The 26,002-nt window shown below is 37.9% G+C and overlaps 1 protein-coding gene across 1 annotated transcript in view; it reads right to left on the reverse strand.

Annotated features, from left to right (window-relative positions):
• CEP128 (centrosomal protein 128) overlaps nt 1–26,002 on the reverse strand; it is a 142,144-nt gene that overhangs the window by 80,157 nt on the left and 35,985 nt on the right. The window contains exons 11-14 of the mRNA XM_086613474.1: nt 25,606–25,766; nt 11,958–12,308; nt 7,358–8,008; nt 1,939–2,103 (exon numbers count right to left, since the gene is read on the reverse strand). Coding sequence (XP_086469600.1) covers nt 1,939–2,103; nt 7,358–8,008; nt 11,958–12,308; nt 25,606–25,766 — 1,328 coding nt within the window. The remainder of the gene's footprint in view (nt 1–1,938; nt 2,104–7,357; nt 8,009–11,957; nt 12,309–25,605; nt 25,767–26,002) is intronic.

The following is a 26,002-nucleotide window of genomic DNA, read 5'->3' on the forward strand; positions in this document are numbered from 1 at the left end:
CCCCCATCCTAACAATACACAATAAAATCAAAATAGTAAATATTCTCTTAAGTTAACCAATTAACACAGTCAAGTGTAACTCTCCATCTGCATTTACCTTCAAAGGTTGAGACCACAGCTTAAAAGCTTCTCCCTTCTTTTTCAGCTTAGAGATAAAAGGTCATCTCAGTCTAAAAACTGTATCCTCCCAGTATTAGGTAAGGTTGGAGCTAGTTTACAACTGACTACAGACTATGTACACTCCTACAAACACATTTCCTTAATAATAGATATTATAGAACTAAAATCCCAACCCAGAAAAAACACATTTTAAAATGTACCTCAAATGAAAATTCATTAGTCTAACAAGTTGAGCTTTTGAAGCATTTCCTGTTAGTTTAACAGTCAAGAGCAATGCTGGGTTTAAGATTTTCTCATTCCATACTTTCAAAAATAACAATCAAACCAACCCTTCCCAACATTTTCTCCCAGGGTTAGTAGTCACAGCATACTGACTGACAGACAGTATATGCTGAAAATACGAGGAAAGGAGCTAATAGCATTTCCAAACAATCACTTCACTTTACCTACATTCAAAATAACACCATTAGATCTTCATCTCAACACCTAAGTCATGCTGTGAACTTCATTTATAACAACGAAATACAAGTTGAAAATTAAATTGACAAACCTGAAAAGCCACAAAGGATCTACAATATCCATGGGCCTCTAATCAGATTTAAATATTTTGAAACCATCGAGCTAATGAAGAATTATCTGATGAGTATTCAGCAGTCCATGCGAAATCAATGAACAAGCCTCTTGTACCATGTTAATATAAATGCCTATGTCAAGAAACTTATTGTCTCAAGGGTGAGAAATTACTAAATTGACATAGAAGAGCAAGAATCTTCCAGCTAGAGGCTAAAATATCCATTTTTAAAAATGAAGATATCATGAAAAAATTGTAAGCTATTTCCTGTAGGATGCACAGGTTTTTTTTGTTTGATTGTTTTCTTGAATTTTAATCTAGGAAATCAAATTTGTCAAAGATTAGAATCAATCATTTTCAATGTTGTCTTAATATGAATTAATCAATACTGACAGGCATGTGCTTTACACTGGAGAAGGTAAAACTTCATCCATGTATAGAAATACTTAACTGAAATCACAATGTTGCAGGAAGAGAAATTTAAGATACAAAACCAGCACAACATAAAATACATTCACCTTCAGAAAAACATACTAAAAAGCAATGCTGTGGAAAAAAAGTAGAACCCAAGAAAGCGGAAAGAGAAGTTACAAAATAAAATTCTTCAGCAACTGTGTATTTATCACTAGATTTTTTAAATGAAAGGCTGACAACTCCAGGTTGTGAGACTACAAATTAATATTTGATAGTAAATATTAATAATCAGAACACTAGGCAGCAAAAATGGCTGACAGACATCATCCATCACTAGAAATACAGTGCCAGTACAAGAAAGGGATGTGAATTTCTTTAAAAATTTGCTGTGTTTTAAATACTCAAGCGGAAAATATTTTTCATCAAGTTATTTAGGATTTCTTTTACTGTGCCTACATTGCTTATCTACGCCAAATTAGCTCTAAATTATGAATAATTGCCCTGAAACTAAGAAAATGTGAAGAAAACTAGAAGTGTTTGGTTAAACATTTGTTACCTATACTAGAAATAGAGCAGGCAAAAGGACTTCCATTTCTACTCCTAAATAGTATTATCAAATCTTTGGAGAGAGACAACTTACGACTCAGCCAAAGCACTTTTGCCTTCTTTGAGTTATATAGAAACTGTGTACTACAATATAACCGTGTATATTCTTTAAAATACAAAAAACCACATGTACATATTAAGTTTACCATCTATTTCTATGATTAAGCATTTATTTTATTTATCAGCAGAAAGACTGACAAATCATGATTAAAACCAAGTAAGTTTACCTTTTTCTCCAGTTCTTGTTTTACAAACTCACATTTCTGCCTGAGTTTTATATTTTCTTCTTCATTTTGGGTTAATTCTTCTGTCAATTTATCACACTCAATTTTTATCTTCTCCAGTTGTCGACACTGAGTCTTGACTACGTTTTTCTCTTCTACAAGTTCCATCTGATGGTAATGGGGAAACAGATTACAAAGTCATTATAAGGGTTATTTTAAAACATTCCCAGGCTGTAAAGTTTCAAATCCATGGAACACTATCAGGGAAGGATAAATCCATTTATTTTTTTACACTGAAGTTATATTAAGTGCAATCACTTATTTGAACATGGAAAACTTGTATCACAGTTATAGAACCATACAGCGTGTTAAAAGCAGTAAACAGAAGTCTCAGATTCTGCATTTCAACTCTGCTACACTCATCAGCTTACATCACCTTAAGAAGCCTAGTATTTATGCAACTTTTCCATTACTGAAATAATTTGGAATCAGACACTCTAAAACTATCATTTCATTTCAGGACCTTATACTAAATTTATATCTGCAAGGAAATAACTGCAAATATTTGGTATTTTTAATTTCTAGATTTGTGTGGTTTTAATGCTATTCATGGAAACATTGCAGGGAAAATAAAGAAAACACTGAAGGGCCTTGAAAGCTCTAAATAGGTGAGTGAATAAAGTATATTGGTTTTCAGTGGAAAAGATCACTGACTGAAACTGAGATTTGAGAAATCCTCTAGAATATCTAAGAAAATGCAAAAAATACACAAAACAAAGAAGGAAATTACACACATATTACTGAAAACCAGCTTCATATTAGATGAATTGTGAGACGCAGTTACACACAAAAAAAAAACCCTGCGGAGTAAATTCCTTCCTGAGGAAAAGCAAAAATTCTATTCTCCCAATTACACTATAAATATAACTTTTATGGGAAAGAAGGGTAAGGAGAGAAGTTTTACGAGTTAATTTAGACACCAGAGCTAACAGAGCACAAAAGCTCCTCTGAAGGACAATTCTGAGAAAGACCTTCGGTGTCTGAAGTCCACAAAGACTTATGGACACAAAGACAAGCCTGCAACGTCTAACACATTGTCTGTGAATACGCTCATAAAATCAACTTTTCAGTTCCTACTAAAGGTAATTGTATTATAATGTCTATGCAGATGGAGACAATCCAAGAACCAAATTCCTCACTTATATTACCTTTGAGACACAATGGAGAAAGTTAATTTTTATTAATTTCCAGTATGGACAAGGCAGATGTGACCATAATTTAATTGATCTGGATTGAACTCATTTTTCCCATCTGATAATCTTCAGGAAAAAAAAGAACTACACCTACTTGGTGTATCTATAGAAAACAACTCAAAAAGAAATACACACATACACAATTTTATATGTATAGATAGATATCTCTGTATAACCTTACATTAAAAATTGATACTAGAAAGTGCTGTCAGGCATAAGGACCTTTTGTATTTCATTATTCTAAGAGAACAAGGATGTTTTCAAAGCAAATGAGGGCATGTAGTAAAATCAGGGGACAGATTCAGAGCTTCCAAACACATAGCTGATTGGGGACCAATAAGCAAACCACTTAATTTCCTATGCCTAGTTTATCTATCATTTTAAATAATAATAAAAAAAAGACATTATAGAGACATTGGTTGGGAATCCTTTAGAATGTTCTAGCAGAAACAGAATTAAAAGTTTAAGAACTAGAATCTCAGTACTGAGACAGTAAGATCCTTCTCGACATTGACATCTCATACAAAATTTTGTTCTTCTCCACTTCTACTGCAACATACAATATTCCTATGGTACCCCTCCTACTACCCCAGAAAGTCTTCAACTACCTTACAATTTTTTAATCTAGTGCCACACTGCAGAAAGCCAGACAAGAGCGAAGCAGAAAGTATCATACAAAGGAGGCAAGAGAGGGAAGAACAGTATAGGATCAAAAGTCATTTATTTTCACAAACTATGCAGCAGTTGGTTCTGCAAACACAGGGCTCTGCACTCTTGATTTCCCGAAAGTAACTCCAAATTCCTCCTCTAGTTAAGTTTCAGGCTTTGGGTCTTAATAAATGTGTTAAATTTCCCTTTACTCCACAAGTCTCTCCCAACTGACGTTTATTTTTAAGACTTTAACATTAACAACCATTGGACAGGGTTATGTACATGCTTTCTCAAAAGCGGTTACTAAGGTTGGACGAGGCTGAGGCATAAATAAGGTCAAGATTTTTACTGTAACAGTAAAAGACAACACGTTACTGGGCACAAAAACTTACCAGCCTGAAGAGAGGTGGGCCCGTACCAACCTCATGAAGTTTAACCAGGCCAAATGCAAGGTCCTACATCTGGGTCGTGGCAATCCCAGGCATAAATACAGACTGGGTGGTGATTGGATCGAGAGCAGCCCTGAGGAGAAGGACTTGGGAGTACTGGTGGACGAGAAGCTCAATATGAGCCGGCAATGTGCTCTTGCGGCCCAGAAGGCCAACCGCGTCCTGGGCTGCATCAAGAGGAGCGTGGCCAGCAGGTCGAGGGAGGTGATTCTCCCCCTCTACTCTGCCCTCGTGAGACCTCACTTGGAGTACTGCGTCCAGTTCTGGAGTCCCCAACATAAGAAGGACATGGACCAGTTGGAGAGGGTCCAGAGGAGGGCCACGAAGATGATAAGAGGGCTGGAGCACCTTTCCTATGAGGACAGGCTGAAAGAGTTGGGGCTGTTCAGCCTGGAGAAGAGGAGGCTCCGGGGTGACCTTATAGCGGTCTTCCAGTACCTCAAGGGGGCCTACAGGAAAGATGGGGAGAGGCTGTTCAGGAGGGCCAGTTATGATAGGACAAGGGGTAATGGTTTTAAAATAGAGAGAGGTAGATTCAGGTTGGATATTAGGAAAAAATTTTTTACTATGAGAGTGGTAGAACACTGGAACAGGTTGCCCAGAGAGGTGGTGGATGCTCCATCCCTGGAGACGTTCAAGGCCAGGTTGGACAAGGCCCTGAGCAACCTGATCTAGTAGGGGATATCCCTGTTCCTTGCAGGGGGGTTGGACTAGATGACCTTTGAAGGTCCCTTCCAGCCCTAACCATTCTATGATTCTATGATTCTATGAAAAAAAGGATAATAGGTAAAAAAAAAACAAACCACCCTTCTGGTGGATTTCCCTAAATTTCCCTAAATTCTACCCTAAACCTACAATATTTAAATACGATTTGATAAAATGCATGGTAAGTTTACCTTAATTTGGAAGAAAAGTATGTCCATAAAAGTGAAACTCAATTGCAATGTAATGATGAATTCAGAAAAAAAGTAACCAAGTCACCTGCACGATGACATGGTCTCATCGGATCTTCCTACAGATCAGTATGATTACCTATTTTGTTGCACTTAGTCTTTGAACCAAGAGAATCTTGTGCATTATCATTCTGTGTACTTCTAAAAGAAGTTGCCTACCCTAATATCTTACAAAATTCATCTCCCTCAAGCCCTCTGCTCTTCTCTGTTTCAGAGACACAAAGCTGGTGGAAAAAAAATTAAAATGTAGATTAAGGATTCTAGGAAAGTCATGGCACTGTAAATGAAAGAATGCCATGGGTTTTTTTAAATATTCTGTTCAGGTACAACGATCAGTATCAATATCAAGGCCCTTACTGTAAGATTGACCTTTCCGTAGTAGAGGAACACATAGTCATGATCAACTCAGTTTTTGAGTACTACTATCCAGAATATACTTTCCTTCTCTCCCTGGATATTAAACATACAGTCTTAATTTTAATATCATTGTCAAAGAAAACACACATATTTGGACAGATCATTTAATTTGTAATGTATTTAGCATTATTTAAGTCCCCAATGTTAAACGCTGCTGTCAAAATATCTTGATTTTAATGATCCTTCCACTAGCAACCATCTAGTGTTCTTTTATTGCTATCTTCATTAAATGATATCTGTGTTATCAAGTGCTGAAGAATTATTGTCAATTATTATGCCATGAATGATATATTAAATAACTAACCAACCTTTTCTAAGTAACATCAATTCATAACTGCAAAAATGTAGAAAATATGCATTTTTAACTAGTTGCATATTTGTGAGAAGAGAAAGGAAATAAATATGCTTATATTACTTAGGATGAAGTTGATCATGAATCACTTAAGCTTTGATTAAGGATTTTATACCTTTTTATGGTTAAACTGGTATAATTTTACATCAGCAAATTTTTAATTTGATGGGACTGAGGTAGAAAGCATATTTATAGCACTTCAGAAGTGCACTTAAAAGATGTTTGTAACTTACAACCTATCTGGAGAACTACTGCCTCCAGTAATATGAATATACAAATTATTATCAGAACATACAAAATACTATCTTACACATATATTTAACCATGTAATCGAAACAGCTTCAATGAAAGTGTAATGTATAGCTTATACAACTGTTGACAGTTAATTGTGTAGTTTAGACCACTCAAACTTAACTTTTCAATTTTATTCAGACGCAATGGCTTTAAATTGAAAGAGGGTAGATTTAAATTAGATATAAAGAAGAAATTTTTCACTCAGAGGGTGGTGAGGCACTGGAACAGGTTGCCCAGAGAAGTTGTAGATGTCCCATCCCTGGAAGTGTTCAAGGCCAGGTTGGATGAGGCTTTGGGCAACCTGGTGTAGTGGAGGGTTTCCCTGCCCATGGCAGGGGGGTTGGAACTAGATGATCTTTGAGGTCCCTTCCAACCCTAACCTTTCTATGATTCTATGATTCTATGACTGAAAGTCACAAAAATGCTTACTTTCTTTCCAATGCAACAGCCTCGAATCAGGAGCAAATGACGCCAACTACAGACATTAACTTGCTTCTTCGTAAGTGAAATGCTGTATTTCATTCTTTACTATATAAACACAGTCACTTTTCTGAGAAATTGTACAGAAATTAGAAATCCTAAAAACTCTTTCAAATAGAAAGAACTATCAAAATTAACCTTAAAAAGTGTTATATATTATCACCATTCACATTCTAAAGTGTTTCCAGATACAATGACACTATTTTTGCATCATGTATTTAAATGTTTACAAAAATGCATCATCCATGAAATACTGCAAGTTCTTTAATAGGTTCATGACAGTAATTGTAAAAATAACAGTTGAAGAAGAAAGGATCAAATCATATTAAAACACTACAGCCTCAAATATCTCCTGTTCCAATCACAGACATACCTATTTTGCTACTTTTGAACTAGGAAAATCTTTTGACCTAAAACTGTTACTATTACATTTTTTATCCTGAACTTTAGACTTCTATAATGACTTGCAATAAAATGTGTGTTAAATGTTTTAAAGGCCACGATTTATTACCTTCATCACCTAATAGGGGGGGAAAAAAAAAGTCTGACACTGGAATTCTTCAGAAGCAGTACCTTTAGCATTCTAATCTGAGCCTCTGCATCATCCTTTTCTTGTTTAAGGAGTTTCATGAGCTCTTGAACATTTCGTTCATGTTTGATGTTAACATTTTGTAACTCTGATCTAAGATCTGCCAACTCCTGTTGGTGAATCTCTCTTTCCATCTTCAGCTGCCTGTTAGCTGAAGTCATCTCTTCATGCTTAGATTCCTGCTGTTTCTGGAGATCTGAGAGGCTCTTATGTAATTCCTTTTTGACTTTCTCCTCTTCTGCTAATCTGTTTGTTAGTTCCACTCGTACAGAGCTTAAGTTTTTTACATCTGCTTGCATTTCTAAGAGTCTTTCTTGGTCTTTTTTATGGATCAAGTTACTAGTTGCAAGTTCTGACTCCAAGTGTTCCTTTTCAGCTTGCATTTGATTTTGTAGAAAGACTTGCTTTGTCAACTCATTCTCCAATTTATTTACAGTACCTTTAACTTCTTTGATCTCTTCTTCAAGAGATACCTGGTGAGACTTCATTTCATTCAGTTTTAACTCTTTGTGGTGGAGTAGTTCTTCCTGCTGGGCTCTCTTTGTAAGCACATCATTCAGCTCTTTCTGAAGGTTTTCTATTTGGTGTATAGCAGAGAGGAGTTGACTTCTGAGGTCATCCTTTTCTTTGACGGCCTAGGAAAGAAGAAAAAGAAACCCAGTGCAACCTAAAGTAATTAAAGAAAATTAAAGAAAATTGTTGGAAGAACTTCCTTAGACATTCCCTATTGTCAAAGGAATAATTAGCACACATTGTTCTGTGAAAATACGAAAGTTTTGCTTGTTTTGAACTCAGTTCAAATGTGTTCAGTGTTTCTTTAAATTTAGACACAGAACATTTGTGATGTCAAACATGTATTTGTCCTTAAATGATCTAGCCTCCTAAGCAGGGATAGTTTTGGTTAATCCCTTGCCTTTCTCACCCTCTTTGCAGACTGATACGGGTTTCTTTGCTAGCTCCTCCAAAAATCAAGATGAAGGAAATGAGGCTATACAGTAACATAGCAGAAAACAGGGAGGACTACCGGTCACACACATCTTACCAATAGGTCCATTTCATAGGCTGACTTGTTTTGCCTATTTTCTAAAATATTACATATGAAGTATATTAACTTTAAATTCTTTTGAAACTGCACACAGTAGATGAATGAATAGCAGTTAAATTCTGGTTCACTCAGGCATCAAAGCCAACAAATGAAGACTTCATCTTCAAAATAAAAATCAGTCACATTTAATAAAAACTCCACTGCTTTCCTAAGGACCTTAAGGGCTGGGGCTTTTTTTCCCCCCCAACATCGATATATTTCAAGTTAAAAAATCCTAGAAAATGCACTAAATGACAGAAAAAGCTTGCACTGCAAGTACACATTTTACTAAGTACTACATTTCATTAAACTCATGTTACATACAGCATTCCCAATTACTTATCTCAAGCTACAATTTAATTATTTTAACATTCTGTTTAAAATAAGAAGGAATTGACAGTACATCTATGATAAGACACATACAGCTTCTAATATAGGAAAACAAGAATGATAAAGGGATGAGATTTTCCTGATATATCACAAACTACTGGATTCTTTAAACTGGCTTAAATAAATCTTATACTGAATTTTACTCACTAATTCCACAAATTCCACAAACAGTAGACATTTTTAATAGATATAGCAAAGTTACATGAAGCAATCCAGAACAAGATGGCAATTCAGGTTAACAGTGTGCAGATTAAAAATAATAACACAATTTATAATTATATCAAGAATAAGCAATGCAAAATAAAATACAAAAATAATAAATCAAGAATATGAGGTAATGGCTATCATGCTTTCTACATTCCATACTTAGAAGCAAATACATTTCAAAAGACACAAGATGTTAGAGACTCCACTGTCAACTAATATCAAGGATAACCACATAGGTAAGATTTTAACCAAATTATCCCAATAACTCTAAAAGAATAAAACTTAAACAATCTTGCTATAGCCCACCCATTGTCTGCAAATATTTGGAACATCTCAAAATTGCCAGCTACAATTGTAATCCATTTCTGAAAATTTGCCATCAACCATTTGAAGTCCTGTAACATAAAACAAAGACAACAGACTGCCATTTCTCCTTTTTCTTTTATTTTTACAGAGTTTTGTCTCAGATGTTAATTGTGTGTATATTTCGAAGCTGGTTGAATGATGTTTATCTAGTTCCCTGAAGCTTATCACAAATGCTGCATCTAGATTGATTATACCCTCATAAGGAAACTGTCTATAACTTTGTATTGAGAATATGAAATATTGGTTCTATTTTTTTCACCTCCACAACAACACACAGTTTATTTGATATTACGTATCCTCCAATAAAAAGATTTTCTTCAGGAGTCACACCCACCTCAAACTTGTTGGCAAGATGCTGATGATTTTGAAAATAGGAACGAACACTGACAGCATTTCTTAAACGGAACTTAAATCAAAGTGACTATATTTAGCATTTTTACGCATTTGTCACATAAAAAGAGGTAAAATCCGTATCAAGGAATCTGATGTAACAAAGAAAATTGCAATGTGGAAAACACTATCAATTGCCATTAAAGACTTGTCCACACGTTTACATGAAGAGTGATTTCAAAGCCTTTTGGGGTTCCTCCTGCTTGTTATTCACAGCTCGCTCCCCTCTTTTTTTTTTTCCTTCTCATTTATCTATTATGCAAGGCACATCTGATTTCTAAATGATTCAGGTTTTCTTCCTTTCCTTAACACTCCTATTTACCTAGGCAAAAGATGACCACGTAGATGATCAGAGGGCTGGACAACCTCTGCTATGAAGACAGGCTGAGAGAGTTGAGGCTGTTCAGCCTGCAGAAGAGAAGGCTCCGGGGTGATCTTACTGCAGCTTTCCAGTACTTAAAGGGGGCCTACAGGAAAGCTGGAGAGGGACTTTTTACAAGGGCATGTAGTGATAGGACAAGGGGCAATGGCTTTAAACTGAAAGAGGGTAGATACAGATTAGATATAAGGAAGAAATTTTTCACTCAGAGGGTGGTGAGGCACTGGAACAGGTTGCCCAGAGAAGTTGTAGATGCCCCATCCCTGGAAGTGTTCAGGGCCAGGTTGGATGAGGCTTTGGGCAACCTGGTGTAGTGGAGGGTTTCCCTGCCCATGGCAGGGGGGTTGGAACTAGATGATCTTTGAAGTCCCTTCCAACCCTAACCATTCTATGATTCTATGAAATGTTTGCGAACTTTATTTCCTCAGACAACTGCTATGGTTAACCAATACAAAAAGATTGCTATGGAATGAATTGTTGGAGCATGGGTAGAGCAAATAATAATAAAAAATAAGGAATATGCTAGCTAGTCCAGGAGAGAAACAGCAATCCCAGAAATCACAGCTTAGATCTGCTTTTATTCATTTTAATTCAGTATTAGCTCCATTGTGGCTTCTCCTGTGCTTTGACCATGCTCATACATTCACATACTGTTCTCAGAACAGGTTACTGGATCAGAAACAACACAGACATGAACACAGACATCCCATACTTCACACCACATACCCCTTGAAAACTACAATCTTTGAGCAGGACAAAGCAAAGCAAAGGATGGCATGGAGCCATCCCACGACCATCAGATTTAGTAACCTAAATTGGATGCACGTCACTAGCAAATAAGTAAAAAGAGGTGAGAGAAGCTCTACAAAAACAAAAGTAGACCATACAATATGATAGACTGCACCAGCAGAGCATGTAAGTTAAGATAAAAGCCCACAGCAATGAAGCTTAGCACTACACCAGCCGCTGTGGAAGCGGGCACCTTTTGACCCAGCCACTGGAAGATACAAAGACCCACAGACTCATTACAAACAGAAGGAAAGTTTCCTACTACTATTCCAAGAGGGGATGATCAGCATGAGCACTGATGTGAGTGCTTGTCTTTAAAGCAGTGTCAGGAGTAGAAAGCCAAGAAATTCTGTTAATTAAAAAAAAAAAAAAATCCAATTTTTTTGAGAAACTTTGGAGGAGGCAGAAGAGAGGAATAAGTGGTTTACCACACTTAACAAACAAATGAAAAGCCCAGAAATCTTACATGATAAATTTTCAAACTGATTTTTTTTCAAATAAAAGGCTCTGAAAGATAAGAAAAAATAGTTACAAAAATATAAGAAACACAGAACAAGAAAGTTGTTCAAGAAACTTGAATATGGATTATTACTTAATGTGATTAAAATTTTTTACAAAAAGTAACACCACGCTATTTCCTTAAAAATTAATTAAAAATAAACTTAAGTTATGTTAACCCTTAACTGAAAAGATAAAATAAAAGCAACATTCATAGAGAAGCTTTCTTCTTTTAAAGAAGAAACTTTGATTAAATTTGATTAAGTGAAGAGACTGGAATAAATACTGGGTAAAGAAGAGAACATGGAACTCCGTAATAGCTAAAAAAACATCGCCACCTATTAGCTGTTTTGAAGTTCATCAGAAAATTTGGTCCAGAACTTAAGGTGGAAAGTGGTTTAAGTCACAGTTTGCATAAAGTCCTTATCTTCATTTCTAAAACAAATGGAAAGCGTACAAAAAAACCTCCAGTCTATCTTACCTGACTGTTCTTGTCCATTAGTTGGTTGATAGTTTCATTTTGTTTTTCCAGCTCACGATCCAGTTTCTTACATTTCAGCTTCCACTGGCGGATGGTTTCCTGTGCTCTCACCTTCAAATCTTCTCTTTTTTTCTCAGTCTCCAGCCTGAGTGCCTCTGAATGCTTGAATTCAGCGAGGTACCGTTCTGCTTCCCTGGTACTCTCTTCAACCTGTTGAGCTAACTCAGCAGACTGCAGTTCTGTTTGTCTATGTTCATTCTCACAAGCCTTGTAGCAACTCTGTATCTCCTTTAGCTGGTCCAGCATTTTTTCCTGCTGCTTCTCCCTGTTTTCCAGGTCAGATGTTAACACCTGGAATCATCAGAGCAAAATATAAAATTCCAACTCTAAAGGTACACAACATGAAACCTTCTCAAACAACATACCGTGATGTTAAAACACATTTCTATCTAAAATATGAATAGCATAAAGGATCTCCTTGACTACCAGGGAAAGCTCTGTTACTCAGCCCACACAATCTCCCCCTCTGCAACCGTAAAGAATTTCAACACAGGATACAAAGAAGATGGTTAATCTATCCTGTATTTTACTTTCTGGATTTGTTCCTCTTCTGGTCATTCCTGTTATTATTTATATTTTAAGTTCGAGAAGGAATTCTTGACCAAGATCCTCCTGTGTTACACACTAGACAAATACGGAATAAAGCAACCAGTAAGATGTAAGGAGATGGATATAAACAGATAAGAGGAAAAAGAAAATTGGCAAGGAAAGAATAGCATTCACCATAACAAAAATAATCTGTGGTATATGAGCTAGTGGTTGCCCAGTTTTATGCTGGTTGCTTTTACAGACGCAGCGTGCTGAATAAGGGTATTTTGGAAAGCATTGATGAATACAAAGAGAATACGGCAGCTTAGTAGATGTTTCTAGAACGAAGTACAAAGATATTTGAAAATGTAGCAAGCATATTAGAGCTAACATTAGTTGACCTTTCGATACTGAATAAAATTAAAACCACACATTTTAAAAATAACAACCACTGCCTATCTTGAATCTGATGATATTTCTCAGGACAGTCTCTATAAGCAAGTCAGGAAAAATGTTCTCTGTATACCTTTGGCAAAAGCTTATTCAGAAACCACTTATTGAAGCTTCACTAACAAAACTAGATTTTATTAAGATCATCACATAGAATTTCACATTAGTATTCTGTATTTCGGGCCTATTTAGACTGCTTTCATACCATTCAGTATTTTCATTAATGACTTAGATGAATTAATAGGCCTGCTCTACAGTCAGTCAAAGATATTATCAAACTTCAAAGGATGGAAATACTTGAAAAGAGGATTAGATTTCAGAACGACTGAAACAAATTAGAGATGCAGTCTGAAATAAATGGGGTGCAATTCAGAAGAGACAAGGAGAAATACTTTCATATGAAAGAATAAGCAACTTCACAGATGCACATAGAATGACTGTTTAGACAAAGCTCCTTCCACAAGGTTGGGGGAAAGGTGGGGAGGTGGCTTGGATTTGTTGGTTGGATTTTCCTTTGCGAGTTTGTTGGGTTTGAGTTTGTTTTCTTTTTTTTACCCCCTCCAAATCTGGCATTACCTCCTGGGAGACAATAAATTGTACCAGTCTTTTCTGGATAGCATTGCTGTCCTGGAAAGAAGACCGCATGTGCACTCTTGCATGGGACAGACAGTGGTACTGCCAGAAAACACAGACATGAATGGATGGACACTATAAACAAGAACAATCTACTTGTACCCAGGAAGGAAAACAGGAGTAGAATGATCCACTGGACAGTCAGTTGTGCATCTGTAGGATGAATAATCCTGCTCTAGACACAACTGAGATACAGATAATAATAGGTAAACACATTACAAAATAGAAGTAAATCTTACACAGGTGGCAAAATAAAAACAAGGAAGTCTAGATTTACAGTTCTACACATTAGAAAAATTCACATATATTCTGCTTCACTATATTTAAAAATGCATGTTCAAACTTATCAAGCAAAACGACCAGGCCTAATCTTGTAAAAACTCTTGATTCATAAGACAAAATAACCAACCAAAAAAAACCCCTCACAAGCTACAACTAGCAAAACTTTATCAAAATGAGCTTAATTTCAAATGAAAACAGAGATTATAACACTTCTTTAAAGGTAAGCATTTAAATTCTGAATGTAGCAGAAGTTAAAAATAGACTGATAAAATACAGTCAGATACTACATTTATTCTTCCTGTGGATTTTGTAAAATGAGTCATCATTTCTTCAGAGTCATGTGATTATCCATGCTATTATCTTTTCCCATTTCATGTTTTTCTGGAGACACCATAGAGGATGTCAGCCTAAATTGATGTACTATTCAACTCTGCATCATTAAAAAAAAATAGTTATTTATGTATAATTCCCCCAGAGAATACACTCAATAGAGTACAACTACAGTCCCACAGTCTATTTAATGAATATGTCTCTAAGCTTACACACTGAAAACAACGTTCAATTAATTGCAAACATTTATTTCACTGTGTAGAAGCAAATCTTAATCTCCAATTTATTGATTTACAGTAAAAGGAAAAAAGGGAACATTTGTTTTAGGTGTTTATCTTGAAGCACAACTAATTTATCAACATGAGCCATTTGCATGAGGAGGGAGAATGAACTTTGACATGGATGTATCAATATAAACATGAATTTTAACTTTTTTTTTTTTCAATTTGTGAAAATAAGATAGATCTTTGCAAATAGTTTGTGCTTTCCTTAGAAAAGTTAAGCAAGCACAGATCCAAAACAGTTGAAATCAGCTGAAAACAGTAGCATAGCATATCAACATTTCACGCAGCTTTCCCTGTAAAGCAAGGGGAAAGAGAAACAGTAGGTCTCCACACTCTTTGTTTTTATAATATCATAACAAGGGTCTCAAATGTACTGACCCGTACTTTTGAATTCCTATTTTACATATGATAAACATATGTATACCTGTATGTTAACATGTATGCAATTGTCAAAATTCTATTTGATCTATAAGGGCTTGCCCTACTGGTATTTAAAACATTAAACAAACAACCTTTCTGACACGGGTTGTCATAAAAATAAGAAAGTAAACAAATCTTGTGTGAAATCATATTTACCACTATACACAGAGACAGATTTCCTAGAAAAGAGAAAGCCTCTCTCCAGGTATGGCATATGACATACATTCACACAAGGGGAACGGACATACACAAGGAGTATTTGTTAGAGATTTTTTTTTTTTTCTTCCATATCTTTAAGAGCACACCTCAAAACCTCACTGTTCATGTAGAGAGCTTAAATGACTATAAGAAAACAAAAATTAGGTCCTGCCTTTTGCTTCCTTGGAAAAATCCCAACACACAATCCCTATTTCTAGGCGTTTTGTGAAAAAAGTAGATGAATGTTTACAATTTTTTTGTGGAACTATACTATCAGCAGATAGTAGTTAATACAACACAAAGATCCATTAAGCAAGTTAGAGTACTATATCTCTGTAATGCTTAATTTTGATTTTGTAAGAATTAAGATTTATTTGATTGTAAGAAATAATTATGCAAATTACTGTTGTCATTGGAAGAACATTGTACTTGGCAGTGGTGGGCTGTGAAAGTATGGACTTGCAGTTTCATTTCATAATGATGATCTCATAAGCTTAAGTTTTTAATTACTTTCTAAACCATCTTTACAACTGAAAATAACTGGTAATTGAGCTAGATGCATAGCATCATGTTTTAGCAGTTTTAGGTGTATTTTCAGAATCAGTAGATTTAACATACAAAATTTTAGTAAATACTAGGTGCCTATGTTCATAAGTTTGTCAAGACCTTCAGTCTTGAAAACCACCTATTTTCCCTTAAAATAAAAAAGTATCTTGCACAGCAGGTTTATTACCTTATTCTACTACGGTTGCACATATGTTCAGTCTTGAATATTAAATAACACCTGGAGTAAGTAGGTGTCCCTATTTCCTCATCATGCTCTATAGCATTTATATACAGACAACTGTAGGAGTCTCAATCCTCGGTGTCCTTTTAGTCCTCATTTTCCTCTCAGCCACAAAATCTCAGTTGCAAAGGGCATTAATATGCACGCAGACAATATATCCTAAAATATTAGAATTAATGTAAGGCACGTGGCTTGACTGTTCCTTTGCAAACTTGTTTGTAGCACATTCTACTGCTGCTGCAGCCAGAGCAGTACTGAACACAAGTTCAGCACAGGATAAACTTAAAGACAGGGGCTCAGCCAGACATTTGTAGGACCTATTCTGGCATTATAATCAAGCGCTGTACCACAGGATTTTCACGATTTGTTGGTTGTTTGGGAAGTGTTGTGTACTTTTTCATTAGCATTGACAGTGAAATACTGTGCTATCTGTGGGAAAGGAGTTGCCCTTCATTAGGATGCCATAGCATACAGAAGACAAAGAAAGTGCCATTAAAGAAAAATAAATGAAAAACCTAACACAACAAACCTAAGTTGCTCTCAGCCTCCAGAGCTTTGGTGTTTGAAGGAACTGGTCAAAGAGAAACATCAGTCCTTACCACATACTACACCTTAATCCAGCTCCCCGGTTTGTTAGGATTTACAGTGCCCAGAGCCCTGTTAGTGCTAGAGAAACTGGAATTCCCACAGACCTCTGTCCCATCTTGTTTTGGGACCATGTTTAAACTTTCAGCACTAATTGTCAGCAGGCCAATGTCCAACGAACGTGTCTGAAGTATCTGTCCTCGTCAGATGTGCATTACTGAAGCCCAACTGAGCCTAAACGTCACAACCGGGCGGTGCATATATTGACAGGGGTTCCACCACATATGGCTGCCTCCTCAGCTTGCAGGTTGCCCTTTTACTATAGCAAGGAGAATTGGCAGAGTGATGATTCCTTTAGACCTTTCAGAATACACTCTAATTTCACATTCCTATCTTGGATTTAGCCTTCTAGGTAGTTCAGAATGTAAATATTTTAAGGATTTCTACAAGACAGGAATTAGAGATGTGCAGGTTTTGGTTGTTTAGTTTTTGGGTTTTGGGGGTTTTTTGGGGGTAGGGTCGGGGGGGGAGGGGTTTGGTGGTTGGTTGGTTGGGTTTTTTAATATTCATCCCATTCTCTCCTTCTCAATTGTGACTGTAGCAAATAAGAGTGAGATAATCTAAGAGAAGAACAAGCAATGTCAGGATGTTGCACTTAGTACGAAAAAAAAAGAAAAAACCCACACATTCTCGTGAACATGTAATTTCCTCTTTCCAAGCAAACATACTAAGCACCTCTGATTCAAAAAAAAACCTCTATGCAGATGAGAAGGTTGCTTTTATAAATAAAGACTCCAGGTTCCAAGGAGCATCTAGTGTCTTTGGTGGCTAAAGGTCAGTCACCTAGAGACACTCAGTAAGCTGCTCTGGGTGCAACAGAAGCATAAGCATATTCTGCGACATACATTACCACAGTATGGAGGTTCTCCTGACATAAGTAAGCCAGGATACTCAGAACAGTTCATTGTTAAAATGTGTTGTATATATATGTACAGCAACTGTCAGCGTGTTTTTGCATTGGGCGGTTACTATAGAAAATGCTGATTGTGGTATGTTGCTCTCTTTCTCAGTCTTAACATAGACAATTCTGGGTCTCAATTTTTCTAATCTGAGTAATTTATTGCTGCATTTTCATAGTTCCATTGTGTCAAAAAAAAAAAAGGACCTTGTGGTTTAGGCCGATCCGGCAACTAAACTCCACGCAGCGCTCTCTCACTCCTTTCCCAGTGAAGTGGAGAGGAGGAAAAATATAATAAAAGACTGAGGGTCGAGACAGGAAGCAGAGAAGGAGCATCCACCAACCATGGTCCCGGGCAAAACAGACAGGACTTGGGAATAAAGCAAAGCAATTTATTAACGTTACTTGAAAGGATAAAGGACAAACGAAACCAGTTACTTGAGAGGATTAAAAGAAACCAAGCCAGATCTTAAAACAACACCCTTTCTCCCCCTGCCTTTCCTTTTCTTCCTGGCTCTACCCGCCTCCCCCAGTGGCACAGGGGGACAGGGAATGGGCGAGTGCAGGTCAGTTCATCCCATGTTGTTCCTGCCGCTCCTTTTCTTAAAGGAGGAGTCCTTACACCCTTTTTCCCTTGCTCCAGTGGATCTCTACCCACAAGGAAAATCCACAGACTTCTCCAGCGTGAGTCCTACCCACAGGATGCAATCCTTCCCCATTGGATTGCTCCCATGCGGCCTTTTACCACAGATTCTTAGAGAGTTGTTGCCACTTGCTCCAGCATGCATCGTCACATGGACTCTGGATGCATCTCTACCTTGTCGTGTGTCCCGTGCCTCACAACCATCCTCAGGCTCAGGCATCCCTTCTCCAACATGGGCTTCTCCACAGGCTGCGAGTGGGTCTCTGCTCCACCGAGTCTGGTCCCTGGCTGCAGATAGGCCGCCCTGCCGTCTCGCCACCGATTGCAGGGGAAACTCAGCTCCAGTACACCTCGTCCCATTCCATCTTCACTGATCCAGTGTCTGTGTGGCTGTTTCTCTCAGATCTCAGTCCTCTCTGGGTGAACTCGGCCCGTGGGCACCCCGGGAGCGCGGCGCTCCCCGAGTTCCCCAGGCAGCTCCGCCGCCACCATCCTCAGCGGGTGGCACCGGCCCAGTGTGGGCAGCCACCCGGCCAGGAGCCGGGGAGCAGGGGCAGTGCCCTCCTGCCTTTTCTCCTCACTCCCGGGCAAAGCACCTTTTCCGGTTCCTTTGTCCCAGCTCAAATAGGGCAATTCGCAGAGGCGCTGACTGGCTCAACCCCAAGGGGATGGAAGTCCGATCTGTTGGCCAGAACCAGGTCTGACCCAGTTCCGAAACCAGGGAAGTCACAGAGAGCAAATCCCCTCTCCTGCCACCAGAGCCCCTTTACATCAACTCATCACACACTGCTAACAGAACTAAGGGGAAGATATTAGAACACTCATGTCAACTCATTCGCCACCAACATAACATCCAATACTCTCCTCCTGGCTTTAACACCTGAAGATGTTTATAAAAAAGAATCATGTTTGTGGAACACTTGAAAAATATCATTAAGATTTTGCAGTAGAGCATATTAATGCTCTAGAGATATGAATGCAAGTATTATTTTCAAAACTGATTAAAGTTTGTATCAGCCCTCAGAATGCAACACTGCCACAGACATTTCAATTGACAGGCTCTGGCTAGAGATGACACAGAACAGAGGTGATTAACAAACTCAAAAACTGATGCAACGTTTGCCCCAAGTAAAAGAGTTATGCATCTAGTTTTCTACACATCCAACTTCTCAATATGTCATCTAGCTTTCTACTTCCATAACAAACTGGAGGCAGAGAAAGAGGCCAACATTTTCCAGTTAGAGCCTAGTCATTTGTCTGAAGTGTAAACTAATCATCACAGGCACTACATACGCGAGACTACCCCTGTTCTAGTAACTCGTGCAGTTTGGCCTTCTAGTCCCTAGCTTGACTACACATATACTTTTTATTTTTAAATTAGATGTTGGAAATGCAGGTCAAATCACCATGAACTGCAAAACAAAATTCATTCTAGATATAGAAAACACAGCGTATTCAAGTGCAACATTGCTTAAAAATTTTATGAACATTTGAAATGCAAGTGAAGATCACTCACTTGCTACAAATTTACAGAACTAAAGCCTTGTAGCGCAATTATGTGCAAACATTCTACGCTGATAATAATACAGAAAGCCACATTTCAGCCACCACACTAATTACATTAGTCGTCTCGAGTGGATCTTGTCTGGGTGTACGTATTTTTCTCCCTTCTCTTTTTCTGCCCTGTATCTCCAATAGCAGAGTCACCAGATTCTAATGCTGTGTAATCATACTGCTTGTCATTGACACGGTTACCCACAATGCTATCCATATCATGTAGCTAATGATTACTCTTAGTAATATTTCCTGAACGCAGATCTCAAACATTAGTTTATCACTATCTGATTTGCATTTCCTGCCAATCATACAGTATCTAACCATCAAGAACCATTAATCCAGAAGGTTTAGATTTTTCATACAAGCATAAATTCTGTGAACTGAATAATCAAAGACGAATACATTCAACTAGTCAAGAAATGTATTCATTCAGTAAAAGGTATATTGCACAAATCAGTTTCTTAAAGTGATGCCTTCTCTCCATATTTTTCCAAAGCTTGAACTGCTACTCATTCTGAGAGGCAACAGTTTATGTAAATATAAGACACAGCTAAAACATCTTTCTGTTTTTTCCCCCAGGTTGATATGTTATTTTAGATAGAAACTTTATCAAAATGAATAGCATCTGTACAATTTCAAATCTATCTGCAGCGCTATTTCAGCAATTGAACTCCATGACATGGCAGTACAGGTTGGTCTGTAAAGGTATTGATTTCCCATATTTTGTAAAAATAACTCTTTAATTTAGAAAAGCGCTACTTATTGATTTCAGATATCTTAATTGGCTCATATAACGCAAATAATCAGCTAACAGTTTTATCTTCAGAGGATGAAAGAGCCATAAATGAGTTTTAATGAGGATAAGATCTTCAATCTTCGTAAGACTGGAAGACGTGTATCACTGAAGAATTCTAATCTTAAATAAACAAATAAACTTTTCCTCAGAAAATTTGAAATATTTTAACTGACTGACTGCTGTTACGCTCTACTAGACAATACTGTAAGACTACTTGACCTAATTAGAAAAAGAAGTAATTCATAAATCAAACAATTTCACAAGAATAAGAATCTATAAATGCTTATGCAGAAACTGAGGTATTGCATCTTTATAATTTGCATACTTGTTTATTTCTTAGTCATAACAGTCAGTTCATAATAGTCAGCCATAAGAGCCTCATATCTATATAGTCCATGCTGAAAAATATATTTTATATACATACTATATTTATATTTAAGATTGCAAGATCTTACAGAAGCATGCTCAGGTAAACCACAGCAACTGAATTAAAAGTTTCCCCTATTAAATTTAAAAATTAATTTAAGATTGAACTCATTTCTAAACATGAGATTAAGCATGTAATTCTAATCTTTTTCATCCTCTCTGTTTTACTTCATTGTAAGTTTATGGCAACTGTCAAGGACTAAATGAACAACACACACCTCAAATTGTTGACAACATGACATTTAAATAACTCAAAAGAAATTTCTAATATCACATGTACAGAGACAAATGCAGTTACATCCTCCTCACTAACCAAAGATAAATTACACTCAAGTCAAATATGACTGGTCACTTCCAACTGGGAATCAGACTATCGGATAAGAGCAGCTGTTAGAACAGGCTTGACAAAACACTTTGTTAATGCATAAGTTTAGAAATTCACATCCTTGCATTCCTTGATGTCTCATTAAAAGAAAAATACACTAGCTATTTTCCTGTTACTGCCTCCTGTAGAACAGCAGTGGAAGCAGATAAGAAGTACAAAAGTATTTACTGATGACATAATCAGGGAAGTCAAAGATTTCTAACTCAGAGCAATGACAACAACCCAGGCCGAGCACTCTTCCATCAGTATTTTTCACAGAGCAAGAAATCAGCATTAGAACATCATTCTGACCCTCAAGAAAGCATATTCTACTATCAGAAGTTTATAAAAAAATTGGTTTTCTATGCGTTTTTTATTCCATTAACTTCTGTCACCAAAGTAACTGGAATTTCTTGGGCCCTACAAAACAAAAACCGAGCATGTTTCGGATTAGTTTGGAGTTGTATTTGCTATAGAATCATAGAATGGTTTCAGTTGGAAGAGACCTTAAAGATCATCTAGTTTTTCAAGCGCCCTGCTATGGGCAAAGGACACCTACTAAACCAGGTTGCTCAAAGCCTCATCCAACCTGGCCTTGAACACTTCCACGGACGGGGCAGACAACTCTTCTGGGCAACCAGTTCCAGTATTTCACCATTCTCATTGCAAAAAAAATTCTTCCTTAGATCTAATTTAATCTCCCTCTTTCAGTTTAAAGCCATTGCCCCTTGTCCTATCACTACACACCCTTGTAAAAAGTCCCTCTCCAGCTTTCCTGTAGGCCCCCTTTAGGTACTGGAAGGCTGCTAGAAGGTCTTCCCAGACCCTTCTCTTCTCCAGGCTGAAAAACTCCAACTCTCTCAGCCTGTCTTCATAGCAGAGGTGCTCCAGCCCTCAGATAATCTTCGTGGCCCTCCTCTGGAACCACTCCAACAGGTCTACGTCCTTCTTGTGTTGGAGATGCCAGAGCTGAACACAGTACTCCAAGTAGGGTCTCAGAGAGCAGAGTAGAGGGGCAGAATCACCTCCCTCCACCTGCTGGTCACGCTTCTTTGGATGCAGCCCAGGATACGGTTGGCTTTCTGGGCTGCCAGCCCACATTGTCAGCTCATGTTGAGCTTCTCATCAACCAACACCCTCGAGCCCTTCTCTTCAGGGCTGCTCTCAATCGCCACCCAGCCTGTACTTGTGTTTGGGATGCCCTGACTCATGGACAGGACCTTGCACTTGGCCTTGTTGAACTTCATGAGGTTCTCACAGGCCCATCTCTCCAGCCTGTCACGGTCCCTCTGGATGGCATCCCTTCCCTCCAGCGTGTCCATAACACCACACAACTTGGTGTCATCTGCAAACTTGCTGAGGGTGCACTCGATTCCACTGTCCATGTCACCGACAAAGATGTTAAACAGAACCAGCCCCAGTATTGACCCCGAGGAACACCACTCGTCACTGGCCTCCACTTGGACATTGATCCCTTGACCACAACTCTGAGTGCGACCATCCAGTCAATTCCTTATCCACCGAATGGTCCATCCATCAAATCCATGTCTCTCCAATTTAGAGACAAGGATGTTGTGCAGGATAGTGTCAAATGCTTTGGACCAATTCCAGACAGATAATGTCAGTTGCTCTTCCCTTATCCAGTAAGGCTGTAACCCCATCGTAGAAAGCCACCAAATTTGTCAGGCACAATTTGCCCTTAGTGAAGCCATGGTGGTTGTCACCACTCACCTTTTTTTCCATGTGTCTTAGTATGGTTTTCAGGAACATTTCCTCCATGATCTTGCCAGGCACAGAATTAAGACTGACTGGCCTGAAGTTCTCCAGGTCTTCTTTTTTTCCCCTTCTTAGAAATGGGGGCTATGTTTCCCCTTTTCCAGTCAGTGGGAACTTTACCATACTGCCATGACTTTTCAAATATGATGGATAGTGGCTCAGCAACTTTATCTGTCAGTTCCCTCAGGACACGCGGATGCATCTCATCAGGTTCCATGGACTTATGCACCTTTAGGTTCCTTAGATGGTCTCAAAGCTGATCATCTTCTACAGTGGGTGGTTCTTCATTCTCCCAATCCCTGCCTTTGCCTTCTGTGACTTGGGCAGTGTGGCTAAAGCACTTGCCAGTGAAGACTGAGGCAAAAAACTCATTGAGTACCTCAGCTTTCTCCATATCCTCGGTAGCCAGGCCTCCCGTTTCCTTCCAGAGAGGACTCATGTTTTCCCTAGTCCTTTTATCACTGACATACCTATAGAAGTTTTTCTTGTTGCCCTTGATGTCCCTGGCCAGATTTAATTCTATCAGGGCTTTAGTTTTCCTAACCTGATCCCTGGCTGCTCAGACAGTTTCTCTGTATTGCTCCCAGGCTACCTGTACCTGCTTCCACCCTCTGCAGGCTTCCTTTTTTTTGTTAGAGTTTGTCCAGGAGCTCCTGACAAGTTCCTGAGCTTGGAGGAGGTGATCCTTGAATGTTAACCAGCTTTCCTGGGGCCCTCTTCCCTCCAGGGCTTTATCCCATGGTACTCTACAAAGCAGATCCCTGAAGAGGCCAAAGTCTGCTCTCCTGAAACGCAGGGTATTGAGCCTTGCTGTGCACCCTCCTCACTGGCATAAGGATGTTGAACTCCACTATTTCATGGTCCACTGCAGCCAGACTGCCCTTGAGTTTCACATTCCCCACGAGCCCCTCCTTGTTAGTGAGAACAAGATCCAGCATAGCACCACTCCTTCTTGGTTCCTCTACCACTTGGAGAAGGAAGTTATGATCAATGCATTCCAGGAACCTCCTGGATTGTCTATGCCCTGCTGTGTTGTCCCTCCAACAGATATCAAGGTGGTTGAAGTCCCCCATGAGAAACAAGGCTTATGAACATGAGGCTGCTGCTATCTGTCTACAGAGGGCCTCATCTGCTTAGTCTTCCTGGTTGGGTAGCCTGTAGCAGACCCCTACTACTATGTCCCCTGTCCCTGCTCTCCCTTTAATCCTGACCCATAAGCTTTCAGTTGGCTCCTCATCCATCCCCAGGCAAAGCTCCATGCACTCCAACTGGTCACTGACATAGAGGGTGACACCTCCTCCTTTTCTTCCCTGCCCGTCTTTCCTAAAGAGCCTGTATCCTTCCATTCCGACACTCCAGTCATCAGATTCTAGCCAGCTACAACACAAATGCTGATGGGCATCAGGAAATTATTTGTTCTTGCTTTACCCTCTATAGAAGCACTCTAGGTCTTTTTAAACCTGTTTAAAGATCTATTTTCATAAAGCATGTAGGAACTCATTTTGAGACTTCAATTTTTCCAAATGTAATTTGATATATTACTTTGTTCTAAATCAGCACAGAAGTTGACAAGAGCACCAGAAGCAAACTGAACTGAAGTATAAATCTATGAGGAAAACAAAAAAAAGTACTACTTTTCCATTCTGAAGTGATACAACACCATTTCAAAAAAGAGTTCCTTCATCAGAAAAATAAACACAAAATTCAAAAGCCCTGGTTAACCGAATGCTCCAATACAAGTACAACAAATCTTAAGTACTTGACTACTGAAATCCCACACAGAGTTTTGAAAATATCCCCATTTCTCCTGACAATTATGAAAGACAGCAGAAACCAGTTACTATTCAGGGATCTTACTACCAATGACAAATCTAGACACGATTGAAAAACACAGAAATCTTCTGTCTGAAATAAAAAGGCTACTGCCTCCTATATCTCGTTTTGTGTTAAAGGTAAAAGTCTTTTAACTACAATTCAAGTGTCAGAGACTACTGCTATTTTTTTTTTTCCACAGAGAATCACTTTAAATAGTATATGTTTACCATAAATAAGAATACTAATACTTATAATTATTATTATATTGCATCTAATTGCTAAAAAAAGCAGTTATGATCTATTTTTGTTTCTCTACAGCACTCATAGCATAATGTATCCCAGTTTGTTTGAAGTTAAGCTTTAGTTCTGAAGCATGACAGAATGGGGAATAAGGAAGTAAATACTAACTTATACAAGTAATTCCAGAAACCATTATTAACGGTAACTGCTGATAAAATCGAATACCTTTTCTTTGCACATGGGAATCCAATGTGCACATGTACATCCAATCCATGAATTCATGGGCAATAGCAAATATCTTTTTTGGTTTATTAACAAGATGGGAGAAAAAAACCTCTGCAAACTCTGGTCACCTTTCAAAGTTATTTATAGAATAATTCAAGAAGAGTATGAGAGTTACTCTTAGTTTGAAAAGTTACTCCCTAATCTGGCATATCACCTACCTTAAATATATTGGAAATTATTAAAAAAAAAACAAACCACCCAAAGCAACAAAAAAAACACCACACAACTTACCTGTATGTGCATTTCGAGCTGTGCTTTCTCCTTGTCCTTACGCTCTATGCATCTCTTTAGATCTTCTACCTCTGACATTACAGCATCATGACTCAGCTTTGCTTTAAGCTCCAAAATATGTTTCTCCAGTTCTTGCTTCTCTCTCTCATATCTTTCAGCTACTATAAAATAGTGAGAATAGAACAATAGATCCAGTAGAAACACCAACTTGGGATAAATTACTTTTTTCTTATTTCTCTTTTGGTAATTTTCTTCTCTACTTCAGAATATTCTACAGTTATTGATTTTGATCACAGTATCTATGGAAAATGGCTATACCTATAATATAAGCTTTTACTCAATGAGACAGTATTTCTGTTTATCCAGACGTTTTATTTCTTTCCTGCTTCATCCCCAA

Source organism: Tauraco erythrolophus, chromosome 6, assembly GCF_009769465.1.
Source record: "Tauraco erythrolophus isolate bTauEry1 chromosome 6, bTauEry1.pri, whole genome shotgun sequence".
Classification (NCBI taxonomy): domain Eukaryota; kingdom Metazoa; phylum Chordata; class Aves; order Musophagiformes; family Musophagidae; genus Tauraco; species Tauraco erythrolophus.